Source organism: Oncorhynchus gorbuscha, linkage group LG04 (genome assembly GCF_021184085.1).
Source record: "Oncorhynchus gorbuscha isolate QuinsamMale2020 ecotype Even-year linkage group LG04, OgorEven_v1.0, whole genome shotgun sequence".
In the NCBI taxonomy this organism is placed as follows: domain Eukaryota; kingdom Metazoa; phylum Chordata; class Actinopteri; order Salmoniformes; family Salmonidae; genus Oncorhynchus; species Oncorhynchus gorbuscha.
In genome coordinates, this window is record NC_060176.1 from 47,017,245 (window position 1) to 47,032,058 (window position 14,814).

General features: G+C 42.3%; 1 protein-coding gene across 1 annotated transcript in view; it reads left to right on the forward strand.

Annotated features, from left to right (window-relative positions):
- LOC124034167 (hexokinase-2-like) overlaps positions 1-14,814 on the forward strand; it is a 64,324-nt gene that overhangs the window by 43,178 nt on the left and 6,332 nt on the right. The window contains 9 exon segments of the mRNA XM_046346970.1: positions 7,265-7,426; positions 7,684-7,917; positions 10,397-10,701; positions 11,420-11,535; positions 11,537-11,569; positions 11,665-11,784; positions 12,644-12,739; positions 12,977-13,076; positions 13,215-13,398. Of these exon segments, the coding sequence (XP_046202926.1) occupies positions 7,265-7,426; positions 7,684-7,917; positions 10,397-10,701; positions 11,420-11,535; positions 11,537-11,569; positions 11,665-11,784; positions 12,644-12,739; positions 12,977-13,076; positions 13,215-13,398 (1,350 nt within the window).

The following is a 14,814-nucleotide window of genomic DNA, read 5'->3' on the forward strand; positions in this document are numbered from 1 at the left end:
AAGCAGAAATAGAGATAAAATTAATCACTAACCTTTGATATTCCTCATCAGATGACACTCCTGGGACAACATGTTACGCAATACATGTATGTTGTGTTCGCTCAAATTCATATTTATATCCAAAAACCTCTGTTTACATTTGGCTTTGCCTCTAAAACATCCCATGAATTTGCACAGAGCCACATCAATTTACAGAAAAACTCATAATAAACATTGACAAACGATACAAGCGTTATTCACAGAATTAAAGATATACTTCTCCTTCATGCAACCGCTGTGTCGGATTTCAAAAAAACTTTACGGAAAAAGCAAACCATGCAATAATCTGAGTACGGCGCTCAGAGACCAACACAACCCAAAAAGATATCCTCCATGTTTAAGTCAACAGAAGTCAGAAATGGTGTTATAAATATTCACATACCTTTGATCTTCATCAGAATGCACTCCCAGGAATCCCAGTTCCACAATAAATGTTTGATTTGTTCCATAAAGTCCATTTATGTCCAAATAACTCCTTTTAATTTGCGCATTCAGTACACAATCTAAACTCACGACGCGCGGGCAGGTCCAGGCAAAAGTTCTGACAAAAAGTCATAGTACAGTTCGTAGAAACATGTCAAACGATGTATAGAATCAATCTTTAGGATGTTTTTATCATAAATTTTCAATGTTCCAACCGGAGAATTCCTTGCCTGTAGAAAAGCAATGGAACACGAGGTTCCTCACGAGGTAACTTTCACATGAACGCGCATCACGAGCTCGTGGCTCTCTGCCAGACCTCTGACTCATTCCCCCCTCCTTTACAGTAGAAGCATCAAACCAGGTTCTAAAGACTGTTGACATCTAGTGGAAGCCTTAGGAAGTGCAACATGACCAATATCCCACTGTATGTTCAATAGGGAATGAGCTGAAAAACGACCAACCTCAGATTGCCCACTTCCTGGTTGGATTTTTCTCTCATGGTTTTCGCCTGCCATATGAGTTCTGTTATACTCAGACCTCATTCAAACAGTTTTAGAAACTTCAGAGTGTTTTCTATCCAAATCTACTAACAATTTGCATATATTAGCAACTGGGACTGAGTAGCAGGCAGTTTACTCTGGGAACGTTTTTCATCCAAATGTGAAAATGCTGCCCCCTAGCCCAAACAGGTTAACTCTTTGGACCCTGGTATCAAAACGTTGACCGGAGGACACTATTCAGAAATGATTTCAAAACCCACTTTCTCACTCTTTGCCCTGCATCTACTCCGGATGCACACCACACACCCTTTCCTGTACCCTCTCATAATTTTGTCCTGCTTTCAAATTATGAGTTACAAATCGGTCCACACCCCCTGGTGCCACACTCTTGGCTCTTCACTTCCTGCCACTGTATCCATCACAAAGCCAATGTGCAATTTGCATTTTGAATGCCTTCAGGGACAGGTGCCTGCGGTTTCTGGGAAGGGGTCTTTGCAGGGTCCCCACACAATGTAAGCATTAATAATAGCAATTTTGAGCATCCCTCAACACATACTTCCACCATTTTCCTGCCTGTCCATCCAACATTCTAGTAGCTCCTGAGCTGATTGATGTTTTAATTTTTTATTTCACCCTTTTATTTAACGAGGTAGGCCATTGGAGAACAAGTTCTTCTTTACAACTGCAACCTGGCCAAGATAAAGCAAAGCAGTGCGACACAAACATCAGTTACACATGGGATAAACAAATGTACAGTCAATAACACAATAGAAAAATATATATACAGTGTATGCAAATGTAGTAAGATTAGGGAGGTAAGGCAATAAATAGGCCATAGTGGTGAAATAATTACAATTTAGCAATTACACACTGGAGTGATAGATGTGCAGAAGATGAATGTGCAAGTAGAGATACTGGGGTGCAAAGGAGCAACAACAAAAAAATAACAATATGGTGATGAGGTATTTGGATGGGCTGTTTACAGATGCAATGATCGGTAAGCTGCTCTGACAGCTGATGCTTAAAGTTAGAGAGGAAGATATGACTCCAGCTTCAGTGATAAAAAAAAGTAATTGGCAGCAGAGAACTGGAAGGGAAGGTGGCCAATGGAGGAGTTGGCTTTGGGAATGACCAGTGAAATATACTTGCTGGAGTGTGTGCTACGGGTGGGTGCTGCTATGGTGACCAGTGAGCTACGGTGGGGCTTTACCTAGCAAAGACTTATAGATGACCTGGCGCCTGTGGGTTTGGCAATTAATATGAAGCAAGGGCCAGCCAACAAGAGCATGCAGGTCGCAGTGGTGGGTAGTATATGGGGCTTTGGTGACAAAACGGATGGCACTGTGGTAGACTACATGCAATTTGCTGAGTAGAGTGTTGGAGGCTATTTTGTAAATGACATCGCCGAAGTCCAGGATCGGTAGGATAGTCAGTTTTACGAGGGTATGTTTGGCAGCATGAGTGAAGGAGGCTTTGTTGCGAAATAAGAAGCTGATTCTAGATTTTATTTTGGATTGGAGATGTTTAATGTGAGTCTGGAAGGAGAGTTTACAGTCTAACCAGACACCTAGTTATTTGTAGTTGTCTACATATACAAGTCAGAACCGTCCAGAGTAGTGATGCTAGACGGGCGGGCAGGTGCGGGCAGCGATCATTTGAAGAGCATGCATTTAGTTTTTCATGCATTGAAGAGCCGTTGGAGGCCACGGAAGGAGTGTTGTATGGCATCGAAGCCCGTCTGGAGGTTTGTTAACACAAACCTGTGGAGGTCGACCGACTTAATCTGCATGGACGATTTTAATTATGGACGATTTCAAGTTTTCACACCAATCGGCATTTTTTGACACCGATTATGGCCGATTACATTGCATTCCACAAGGAAACTGCGTGGCAGGCTAACCACCTGCAGCAAGGAGCCACGGTAAGTTGCTAGCTAGCATTAAACGTATAGGGGAAAAAATCTATTCACACGTAATCATTAGTTAACTACACATGGTTGATGATATTACTAGTTTAATTAGCTTGTCCTGCGTTGCATATAATCAGTGCTGTGCCGGTTAATTTATCATCGAATCACAACCTACTTCGCCAAACGGGGGATGATTTAACAAAAGCACAATCGTTACACGAATGTACCCAACCATCAACATCAATGTCGTTCTTAAAAACAAATCACAGAAGTTTATTTTTTAACCTGCATTCTTTAGTTAAAAGAAATATTGACTGCTAACATGAACTAACTAGGGAAATTGTCACTTCTCTTGCATTCATTGCACGCAGAGTCAGAGTATGTGCAACAGTTTGGGCCGCCTGGCTCTTTGCGAACTAATTTGCCAGAATTTTACATAATTATGACATTGAAGGTTGTGCAATGTAACAACAATATTTAGACTTGGTTGCCACCCGTTCAATAAAATACGGAACGGTTCCGTATTTCACTGAAAGAATAAACGTTTTGTTTTCGAGATGATAGTTTCCGGATTCGACCACATTAATGATCTACGGCTCGTATTTCTGCGTTTTATTATATTATAAATTAAGTCTATGATTTGATATTTCATAAAGCAGTCTGACTGAGCGGTGGTAGGCAGCAGCAGGCTCGTAAGCATTCAAACTTTACTGCGTTTGCCAGCAGCTTTTATTTAATTGATTTATTTCACCTTTTCACCCTTTAACCAGGTAGGCAAGTTGAGAACAAGTTCTCATTTACAATTGCGACCTGGCCAAGATAAAGCAAAGCAGTTCGACACATACAACTACAGAGTTACACATGGAGTAAAACAAACATACAGTAGAAACAAGTCTATATACGATGTGAGCAAATGAGGTGAGATAAGGTAGGTAAAGGCAAAAAAAGGCCATGGTGGCAAAGTAAATTCAATATTGCAAGTAAAACACTGGAATGGTAGATTTGCAGTGGAAGAATGTGCAAAGTAGAAATAAAAATAATGGGGTGAAAAGGAGCTAAATTAAATACAGTAGGGAAAGAGGTAGTTGTTTGGGCTAGCTCTTAGCAATGCTTGATTTACAGAGTTGTTCACGCCTATCAACTCCTGAGATTAGGCTGGCAATACTATAGTGCCTATTAGAATATCCAATAGTCAAAGGTATATGAAATACAAATGGTTTAGAGCTAAATAGTCGACATGTCATAATTCCTATAATAACTACAACCTAAAACTTCATAACTGGGAATATTGAAGAACTGGGAATATTGAACCACCAGCTTTCATGTGTTCTGAGCAAGGAATTTAGAACGTTGCTTTTTTACATGGCACATATTGCACTTTTACTTTTCTTCTCCAACACTGCGTTTTTGCACTATTTAAACCAAATTGAGCATGTTTCATTATTTATTTGAGACTAAATATATTTTATTTATGTATTATATTAAGTTAAAGGAAAAGGGTGTATTGTTCATTCAGTATTGTTGTAATTGTCATTATTACAAATATATGTAAAAATCGTTCGATTTGAATCGGTATCGGCTTTTTTTGGTCCCCAAAATAATCGGTAATGGCGTTGAAAAATCAGATCATTTTAGACTGACCTGTATGGAGCTTGCCTTCATTATGGCCTTGGGTCAATTCCTTCTATTGGGCCTTGCTGTGCCACAAAAGTATGTCGACATCAAGAAGATATCTCACCAGAGGTATGGCTGAAAAGTTGTCATCAGCATAGACATAGTGTTGTGACGAGAGAGCTCCTCATGCGCTCCATGACAACTATGCAGGCTAAGCCAAGTTCAATTGCTTGATCCCCCCCGGCCTATGTACACACTGAAAGCTAGGCAGTAGCCAGTCCAGGAGTCAGCGACACAATATTTTACCCCCCACTTACTGTTTTTTGGGGGGCCTATGCTGCTTCCACAGTAGTCTACTGTCATCCACTGAGAGGTCTTGCCATGGGTGAAGTAGTTTGGGGAAATTCTCTTGCAGTATTTTGATAATAGTCCTGACTTTGACCTCCTATCCATCTTCACACTCCTCTTCCCCTCTCCCTCCATTCTCCTCTCCCCTCTCCCTCCATTCCCCTCTTCACAATCCTCTTCTCCTCTCCTTCCATTCCCCTCTTCACACTCCTCTTCCCCTCTCCCTGCATTCCCCTCTTCACACTCCTCTTCCCCTCTCCTGCATTCCCCTCTTCACACTCCTCTTCCCCTCTCCTGCATTCCCCTCTTCACACTCCTCTTCCCCTCTCCCTCATTCCCCTCTTCACACTCCTCTTCCCCTCTCCTTCCATTCCCCTCTTCACACTCCTCTTCCCCTCTCCCTCCATTCCCCTCTTCACACTCCTCTTCCCCTCTCCCTCCATTCCCCTCTTCACACTCCTCTTCCCCTCTCCCTCCATTCCCCTCTTCCCCTCTCCCTCCATTCCCCTCTTCACACTCCTCTTCCCCTCTTTATCCTCGCTCTATCCCTCCAATCATCTCCAACTCCTCCTCCCTGCCTGGTGCTGAGCCATGTCTCTCCCAATCACTTCCCTCACTCCTGTCATGAACCTAGAGTAACTGGGGGAGGAAGGAGAGGGGCAGCAACAAATAGGAGACTATTGTGGTCAGGAATATCTTTCTGTCACTCTCACACTTGTCTTGCTCTCCCTTCCTCTCTTTTTTCCCCTCAACTATACACATACTTTCTTCCTGATAATCAACTGTTAGGGTTTTCCATAATATTTTATGTGGTACTGTTACACACATCCCAATCCCATCTCACAGTAAACAGTATCATCATGATGTCATACAGCGCTTTCAGTCAATCAAAATGATTTCATGAAAACCTTAGCGTCCAGATTTTCCCAGTTCATGGTGTGCATACAGTACCAGTCAAAAGTTTGGACACCTACTCATTCAAGGGTTTGTCTTTATTTTGACTATTTTATACATTGTAGAATAATAGTGAAGACATCAACAATATGAAATAACACATTATGGAATCACGTAGTAACTAAAAAAAGTGTTAAACAAATCAATATATATACAGATGACAGCTTTACAATTCTCTCAACCAGCTTCAACTGGAATGCTTTTCCAACCGTCTTGAAGGAGTTCCCACATGCTGAGCACTTGTTGGCTGATTTTACATTTACATTTAAGTCATTTAGCAGACGCTCTTATCCAGAGCGACTTACAAACTCCATACAAACGTTGCTTGATGTTTGACACTTAGGCACAATATTTCCCAACTTTGCATACAAATGCTGTAAGATAATGTAAGATATAACCTGTATAATAAATCTTTATAAAACCACCTGCAGAATTTGCTGATCTCTTTAGATGTTTAACAGTAACCCTGGTAACGGTAACTATCGTAAGCGTAGTTCCTGTTACCATAGTAGTCCTGGTCTTGGTAAACCTGATTCTCGCTGCCGTAATAGTCCTGGTAACTCTGATTCCACTGTCTGTAGCATGCTTTCCTTCACTCTGCGGTCCAACTCATCCCAAACCCTCTCAATTGGGTTGAGGTCGGGTGATTGTGGAGGCCAGGTCATCTGCTGCAGCACTCACAGCCTGGAGTTGTGTTGGGTCGTTGTCCTGTTGAAAAACAAATGATGGTCCCACTAAGCATACACACTTAATATGGTCATGGATGATCAGCGGGGTTAGATTACAACCATAAAGGCTATATAGGGTACTCACGCGTCAAGACCCATGGTCAGATTACTTTTCATAGATGGTAAGAAATCAAAGAATGTGGTAGAACTGTTTACAGATTAAATAAGTTACAAAGCTGGGACAGTTTCCAAATGAATAGCATCTGTAGAAACAGGACAAAACAAGCAACTTGTTAGCAGGCTCTGCAAACAAATATCACTGCAAATCGATATCATATGAGCTCCACTGTGCGGGCTTCTACCCTAACACGACAGCTAAGGTGTCAAATTTTAGGATAACAGTGAATATCTGTACCTAGCAAACATGACAAACCATAACCTACACCTAACAGATAAACAACATTACTCTGATCTCCATTTTGGCAGCTAGTTAGCTGGTTGTCTGCATGGCTAACTAGTGAAAGTGACAGCTGAAGTTGACACACCAAGTCAGGCCAAATTTACTACCAAACAACTTTTCTGGCCAGACAGATTAGCAAGCTATAGCAAACAGCTTGGGCTGTTTTCCGTATGAATTACATCGGTAGAAACAAGATTGAACAACCAACTAGTTAGCTGACTATATACAGCTAAACACAAACTATTTCCATGAGACAGAGAGCAATCATTCGAGCTCCACCTCTGATGTGCTCGCCTGTACTAACCATTTAATCATGACAGGATTTGCGTGCCTGTGTGTGCGTGTGTAGGTTTGAGAAAATGATCAGTGGGATGTACATGGGGGAGCTGGTGCGTCTGATCCTGGTAAAGATGGCCAAGGAGGACCTGGTGTTCAAGGGTCACACCACTCCTGACCTCCTCACCACAGGACACTTCCAGACCAGCTTCGTCTCCGCCATCGAAAACGACAAGTCAGTAGTATGAGTGTACAATATGTGTGAGACTGGGCCTATTTAATCAAGGTATAAAATAATAGATGGCATGGCTCTTTCATTGACTCTGTCTTGTATCTTGATATAAATTGGTTGATGATCATGAATATGATGCTGCTGCTAATGATGAATATGATGATAATGAGTGTGATGATGATAATGATGAGCAAGTACCACACCTAATGTTATACTTTTTAAGCCAGTATGTAACTGCGGTGGTGCTCTCTTTCTGACAGAGACCAGGAGGGTCTGGTGAGTGCGGAGAAGGTGCTGAGGGGGCTGGGCCTGGACCCCTCTGGGGAGGACTGCGTGGCCACTCAGAGGGTGTGTCAGGTTGTGTCGACACGGGCCGCCCACCTGTGTGCTGCCACGCTAGTCTCTGTTTTGAGACAGATCCGAGACAACAAGGCTGCGGAGAGGCTGAGGACAACCATAGGAGTGGACGGCTCTGTCTACAAGAACCACCCACAGTGAGTGGAGCAGTCTTTGTGTGTTTTGGCCCAAGTGTGTGTGTGAGCTTTGTGATGCTGTACTCTGGGGTTATCTCTAACAGAGTGGGGATCAATGACATTGTCATTGTGGCTCCTGCCAATTCAGGATAGAACAGGTGAAGTGTTGTACTTGAAATGGCACATAACGTATTTTACTAGATACTCAGGTAATCTACATCTTCTCTGTGACACACCACTCGGGGTTCCTACTCACTGAAGTATAGAAGTGCTCTTACTTCTAAGGCATTAGAATGAACTAAACTAGACTGCACAGTGTAATTACAGTGGAACTGAAATGCCAGTCATGAATTTGGTTGGCTTACAGTTCATCCTGCTATAAAGATGTTGGATTTGAATTTGATCACCCTGTTGTTTCAGGAAATTTCCTGCAGCATACTTTTAGTGTATTCGTTTAAAAAGGCTTTGTAATTTCCACTTGACTTGACTTGCCCTTACAAAAATGTATCCATCCTCCAAAAAATGTATATTAATTATATAATTCATACACTAATTCAGATTTCCTGTTTCTGCAGGGTTATTTTCCTGCTCTGAGAAACTGGTCAAATTTAAGATTCTACGCCATGTAAAATAAGACCTTCAAATCAAGTGATACCATTTCTCTCATATCCTCTATCCCTTGTGGACACTGTAGATCTCAAGCAGTGCAAGGCTCAAATACACTACTACTCCAGTCCTTTCACCACATCGAAAATTAAATGCAATTGCACAATATCCCATTTCATTCAAATGTATTCAGGCTCAATTTGACACTCAACCCACAACTCTGAGTTTCACACCAGAGCCATGACTCGCTGTGAAGTATAGGAATCCTATAATAAACTATTATTATGACTTTACTTTCATTAATCTGACTTATTTATCTAATCAACTAAAGATGTTTAATTGTTACCTATTTTTAAATGAATCATGCAACAATTCACTCATTAGGAATAGGGGCATCATGAGCGGTATATTTTTATTTGTTTATTTAACTTTAACCATCTCCCGAATTAAACTCTAAAGGTTATATGTATTATATCCATAAACATTGAACTCGTTAATCATAATATCATCATTCTGAACACTCGTAACCTCCTGCATCTGCAAAACCCCATCCTTATGATTCAGTAATACACAAATTGGTTTAATTATTTGTTTACTAGCTAACTAAATGATAACGCAGGATAAATATACACACTTAATACATTAGAAACAGGTCCCTAGCAGACTGACACAATATTGCGGCTTGTTACGAGAGAGAACGAGATAATACTTTGGTACATTTAGAAACTACTCTCACAGTAATCATATACTTTGCACACGAACCACCGCCCGTTTGAAGACCCCATGAATGTATTTCTCTACCATAAGCCACCTCCAACATAATTTTAGGAAAATGTGACACTATGTCCAACCTGCGTGACAATCACAGACAGCGTGTATGGCTTCATGTGGGTGAGCAGTTCGCTGATGTCAACGTTGTGAACAGAGTGCCCCATGGTGGTGAGGGGTTATGGTATGTGCAGGCATAAGATACAGACAGCGTGTATGGCTTCATGTGGGCGAGCAGTTCGCTGATGTCAACGTTGTGAACAGAGTGCCCCATGGTGGTGAGGGGTTATGGTATGTGCAGGCATAAGATACAGACAGCGTGTATGGCGTTGTGTGGGCGAGCAGTTCACTGATGTCAACGTTGTGAACAGAGTGCCCCATGGTGGTGAGGGGTTATGGTATGTGCAGGCATAAGATACAGACAGCGTGTATGGCGTTGTGTGGGCGAGCAGTTCGCTGATGTCAACGTTGTGAACAGAGTGCCCCATGGTGGTGAGGGGTTATGGTATGTGCAGGCATAAGATACAGACAGCGTGTATGGCTTCATGTGGGCGAGCAGTTCGCTGATGTCAACGTTGTGAACAGAGTGCCCCATGGTGGTGAGGGGTTATGGTATGTGCAGGCATAAGATACAGACAGCGAACACAATTGCATTTTATCGTTGGCAATTTGAATGCTCAGAAATACAGTAATGAAATCCTGAGGCCTATTGTGTGGCTCTTCTTTTTTGATAAAGTTATCTGTGGCCAACAGCTGCATATCTGTATTACCAGTCATGTGGAATCCATATATTAGGACCTAATGAAATGATTTCAATTGACTGACTGATTTCCTAATATGAACTGTAACTCCAGTAAAGTCTTTGAAATTGTTGCATGTTGCGTTTTTATATTTTTGTCCTGTATAAATTACACCGGATAAGGGGAATTACAATGGAAATTAACCTTAAATCTCAAGTGCCAATTAAATTTACAAGACCAAGTAAGGAATAGTTTACACACATGTATTCACTAATAAGAAACATGAACAAATTGTAATTAATTTACCAACAGTTTACTAATAGCTAATTAAACCTTTTTAACGTTTTAATAAGCTTAAAAGTAAAGTTGTGCCTCTCCTCGCCCAGGTTTGCGCGGCGGCTCCACAAGATGGTACGGCGTTTGGTGCCGGACTGCGACGTGCGTTTCCTGCGCTCAGAGGACGGCAGCGGGAAGGGGGCGGCCATGGTGACGGCGGTGGCCTACCGGCTGGCTACCCAGCATGCTGAGCGGCAGCGTGTTCTGGACGCCCTGCGTCTGAGCCGGGAGCAGCTTCTGGAGGTGAAGAGGAGGATGGGAGAGGAGATTAATAGGGGCCTGGCCAAGGAGAGTCATGACCAAGCCACCGTCAAGATGCTGCCCACCTACGTCCGCTCCACACCCGACGGAACAGGTACAAGAAGGGGTGATATCTGCGGAAGAATCTCAATTGCAGTTCCGTCAGAGGGGGGGAGATGGGAGGAATGTGTGTGACTGGGAGGAGATGGAGCCATAAGATGTTAATTGAAGGGTACCCACCATGGACCTTTAAAATACTTCAGATTTAGAATTTCAGAAAGCCCTTGATTGAACATCCTGGAAAATAGACAGATGTCCTTGGAAGGACTATAGCAGGAGAATGAGGAGTAGGAAACCTTAAGCTGTTACATGTAGTTAAGAATTTACCAAATCAATACACCAAATTCACTTAGGAACAGTCCACCTGTGCCTAGCATGTGTGGGTGGGTGTGTTTGGGTGGGTGGTCAGCCAGCAATCAGCGGGTTCCCCGTTGGAAATGCAGAGATGACAAAAAAAGTTTGTCAGGATGTGAACACCTACTTCCGTTATTAAACAAGGCACATAACCCTCTAGCTGCTGCGGTCCTTCTGTAGCTCAGTTGGTAGAGCATGGCGCTTGTAACGCCAGGGTAGTGGGTTCGATTCCCGGGACCACCCATACGTAGAATGTATGCACACATGACTGTAAGTCGCTTTGGATAAAAGCGTCTGCTAAATGGCATAAAAAAAAATAAAAAATAAAAAGCTGCTAAATGTAAAAAAATAAATACAAATGTAAGTTATCGCTCTTGCTTAGCTACCTTCCCTATTGTCTGACTCATTGAACTTATCAGAGCACGGTGACTTCTTGGCCCTTGACCTGGGTGGGACCAACTTCCGAGTTCTGCTGGTTCGCGTGCGGGGCGGGAAGAGACGCAGCGTGGAGATGCACAACAAGATCTACGCCATCCCCCCAGGAGGCTATGCAGGGCACTGGAGAGGAGGTAAACCGGAAATGTCCGTCTCAATGTCTGTTATGTCACAGTCCCAGTCCACTGCATTGGTCATTTGACTCCTCTCTCGGTCTGTTCTCTGTCAGCTGTTTGACCACATAGTGCACTGCATCGCTGACTTCCTGGAGTACATGGGTATGAAAGGAGCTTCCTTGCCCCTCGGCTTCACCTTCTCCTTCCCCTGCCATCAGAATAAACTGGACCAGGTAACAAAGCAAACACGCACACGCAAAACTCGTTTTAAACATTGTTTTTGGATGGCTTGAACCACTGCTGAACCTCTCGCAGACAGAACGTTGAAAACACTTGAGAACAGTCGGTGGTCTGTCTGCACCTGTTCATTCAAATGGCAAGGCTTGGAAGGACAAGTACTGACAGGAGTGGACGAAGTGCATCACATGGTCTATTCACACATTGTATAGGCGTCTGTAGGTGAGGTCGACCAATTATGATTTTTCAACTCTGATACCGATTTATTGGAGGACACAATAAAAGCCGATGCCGATGCCGATTTAATCGGCCTTTAAAAATATATATCTCTGTGTGTGTGTGTGTGTGTGTGTGTGTGTGTGTGTGTGTGTGTGTGTGTGTGTGTGTGTGTGTGTGTGTGTGTGTGTGTGTGTGTGTGTGTGTGTGTGTGTGTGTGTGTGTGTGTGTGTGTGTAATAATTACAACAATACTGAATGAACAATGACCACTTTTTTATTTTAACTTAATATAATACATTAATAAAATCTATTTAGTCTCAAATAAATAATGAAACATGCTCAATTTGGTTTAAACAATGCAAAAACACAGAAGAAAGTAAAAGTGCAATATGTGCCATGTAAAAAAACTAGTTTAAGTTCCTTGCCCAGAACACATGAAAGCTGGTGGTTCAATATTCCCAGTTCTTCAATATTCCCAGTTAAGAAGTTTTATGTTGTAGTTATTATAGGAATTATGATGCGTCCTGACATAGTATAGGCTAACCAACACTCTGCTCAGGGCCAGGTAAAGATGCCTATCCCTCGCCCTCCTAATGTGATGTCCATTCCCCTTCCTCCTCCTCCTCCTCCTCCTCAGGGTATCTTGCTAAAGTGGACCAAGGGTTTCAAAGCTACCGGCTGCGAGGGAGAGGATGTTGTGTCTCTACTGAAGGATGCTATCCACCGCAGAGAGGTTAGAGGTCACACCCACCCACTGGGCTTAGTCACAATCCTACACTGCCCAGAATCAAAACGCTGTTACACATTACAGTACCTGTAGGATATCAAATCCATTTAAAATTGAATGTGATACCATGAAAGTACACCAACCGTAACTTTGATATTATAGTATACCAATCTGAAATTCTTTGGTTATGAAAAAGGGTTCCATTTTGGTGATCCATAAGTCCATGTGTTGATGTTTTTGTAGGAGTTTGACCTGGACGTGGTTGCCGTGGTTAATGACACTGTGGGCACCATGATGACCTGTGGCTACGAAGATCCACTGTGTGAGGTGGGCCTCATCGTAGGTGAGTCTCCAATAGCCTACTGTATGTTCCTTCTGGATCAAAGCACAGTCTGTAAGAAATCAATAACTGCCTTCCTTTTTCTTTGAGTGTCTGTTGCTCTCTTTTTCTCTCACACACACACATTTCCCCTCTCTCCAGGTACTGGCACCAATGCCTGCTACATGGAGGAAATGCAGAATGTGGAGCTGGTGGAGGGGGACGAGGGGAGGATGTGTGTTAACATGGAGTGGGGGGCCTTTGGGGACCACGGGGAGCTGGACGACTTCAGCACAGAATTCGACAGAGCCGTGGACGACTGTGCCACCAACCCTGGCAAACAGAGGTAGCCTATTACTGTTTGTTTACTGTGTTGAAAGAAAAATAAAGAGTACACCTTTAGTTGGGGTGCTGATTTACGGAGGCTCAACTAAACAAATTAAATCTCCTTTCTGTGGATTTATTGGACTGTTTGTTAAAGTTGATTTATGCATCTTTGGAGGCTGGGATTAGGTTTGCAAAGGGAGGGTATATTAAAGGAAACTTTCTAAATTTACCAGTAAACTACCAGAATTTGTGTAATCTAACACAGAACATCTAGTGACCATTTTGGGTACTTCAGATTATCACAGGTGTCTGTAATTATCTCTGGCCCTCTGTGTGGCTTTATCAATGTGAAATATATTAAATTAGATTATTTATTTTTTTAAATACAAAACAGTGACTAAGCTGTAAAAAATGATTCTACATATAAACCAACTTAGTGAATACAATTGGGTGTTTAATATGAGGGATTTAGCATGAAATATCCTTCATTTATTTACTTTGCTAGGTCAATGTATTTGTTAATGTTTTGGAGTTAAACTGGTGGCAGTTGTGAAAAAAGTAAATAGTTGGAAGAGTTGCGTTGTTAATAGAAAATAAAGACATTGTTTTTAGATTTTTTAAATTTTAATTTATCATGCTATTTTCTCGAAAATATAGGCTATCGACTAGACGGAGATAATAAATGAATAATACACTGAAAAAATATTAATGCAACATGTAAAGTGTTGGTCCCATGTTTCATGAATTGAAATGAAAGATTCCAGAAATATTCCATACACACAAAAATCTTATTCCTCTCAAATTATCATCCCTTTTAGTGAGCATTTCTCCTTTGCCAAGATAATCCATCCACATGACCAGGTGTCATATCAAGAAGCTGATTAAACGGCATGATCATTACTCAGGTGTACCTTTCACCGGGACCATGTGCAGTTTTTTCACAACACAACAGTCTTGAAGGAGCGTGCAATTGGCATGCTGACTGCAGAAATGTCCACCAGAGCTCTTGCCAGAGAATGTAATGTTAATTTCTCTACCATAAGCAGACTTCAAAGTTGTTTTAGTGAATTTGGCAGTACTGGCCGCAGACCACTTGTATTGCGTCTTGCGGGCATTTTGTCTTTGACAATTTGAATGCACAGCGACTGTGACAAGAACCTGAGGCCCATTGTCATGCCATTCATCCGTCGCCATCACCTCATGTTTCAGCATGATAATTCATGGCCCCGTGTTGCATGGATCTGTACACAATTCCTGGAAGCTGAAAATGTCTGTTTCGATGGCCTGCATACCCACCAAACATGTTACTCATTGCCATTGAGCTTGTTTGGGATGCTCTGGATCAAAGTGTAGTACCGCGTGTTCGAGTTCCTGCCAATATCAAGCAACTTCACACAGCTATTGAAGAGTGAGACAACATTCCACAGACCACAAT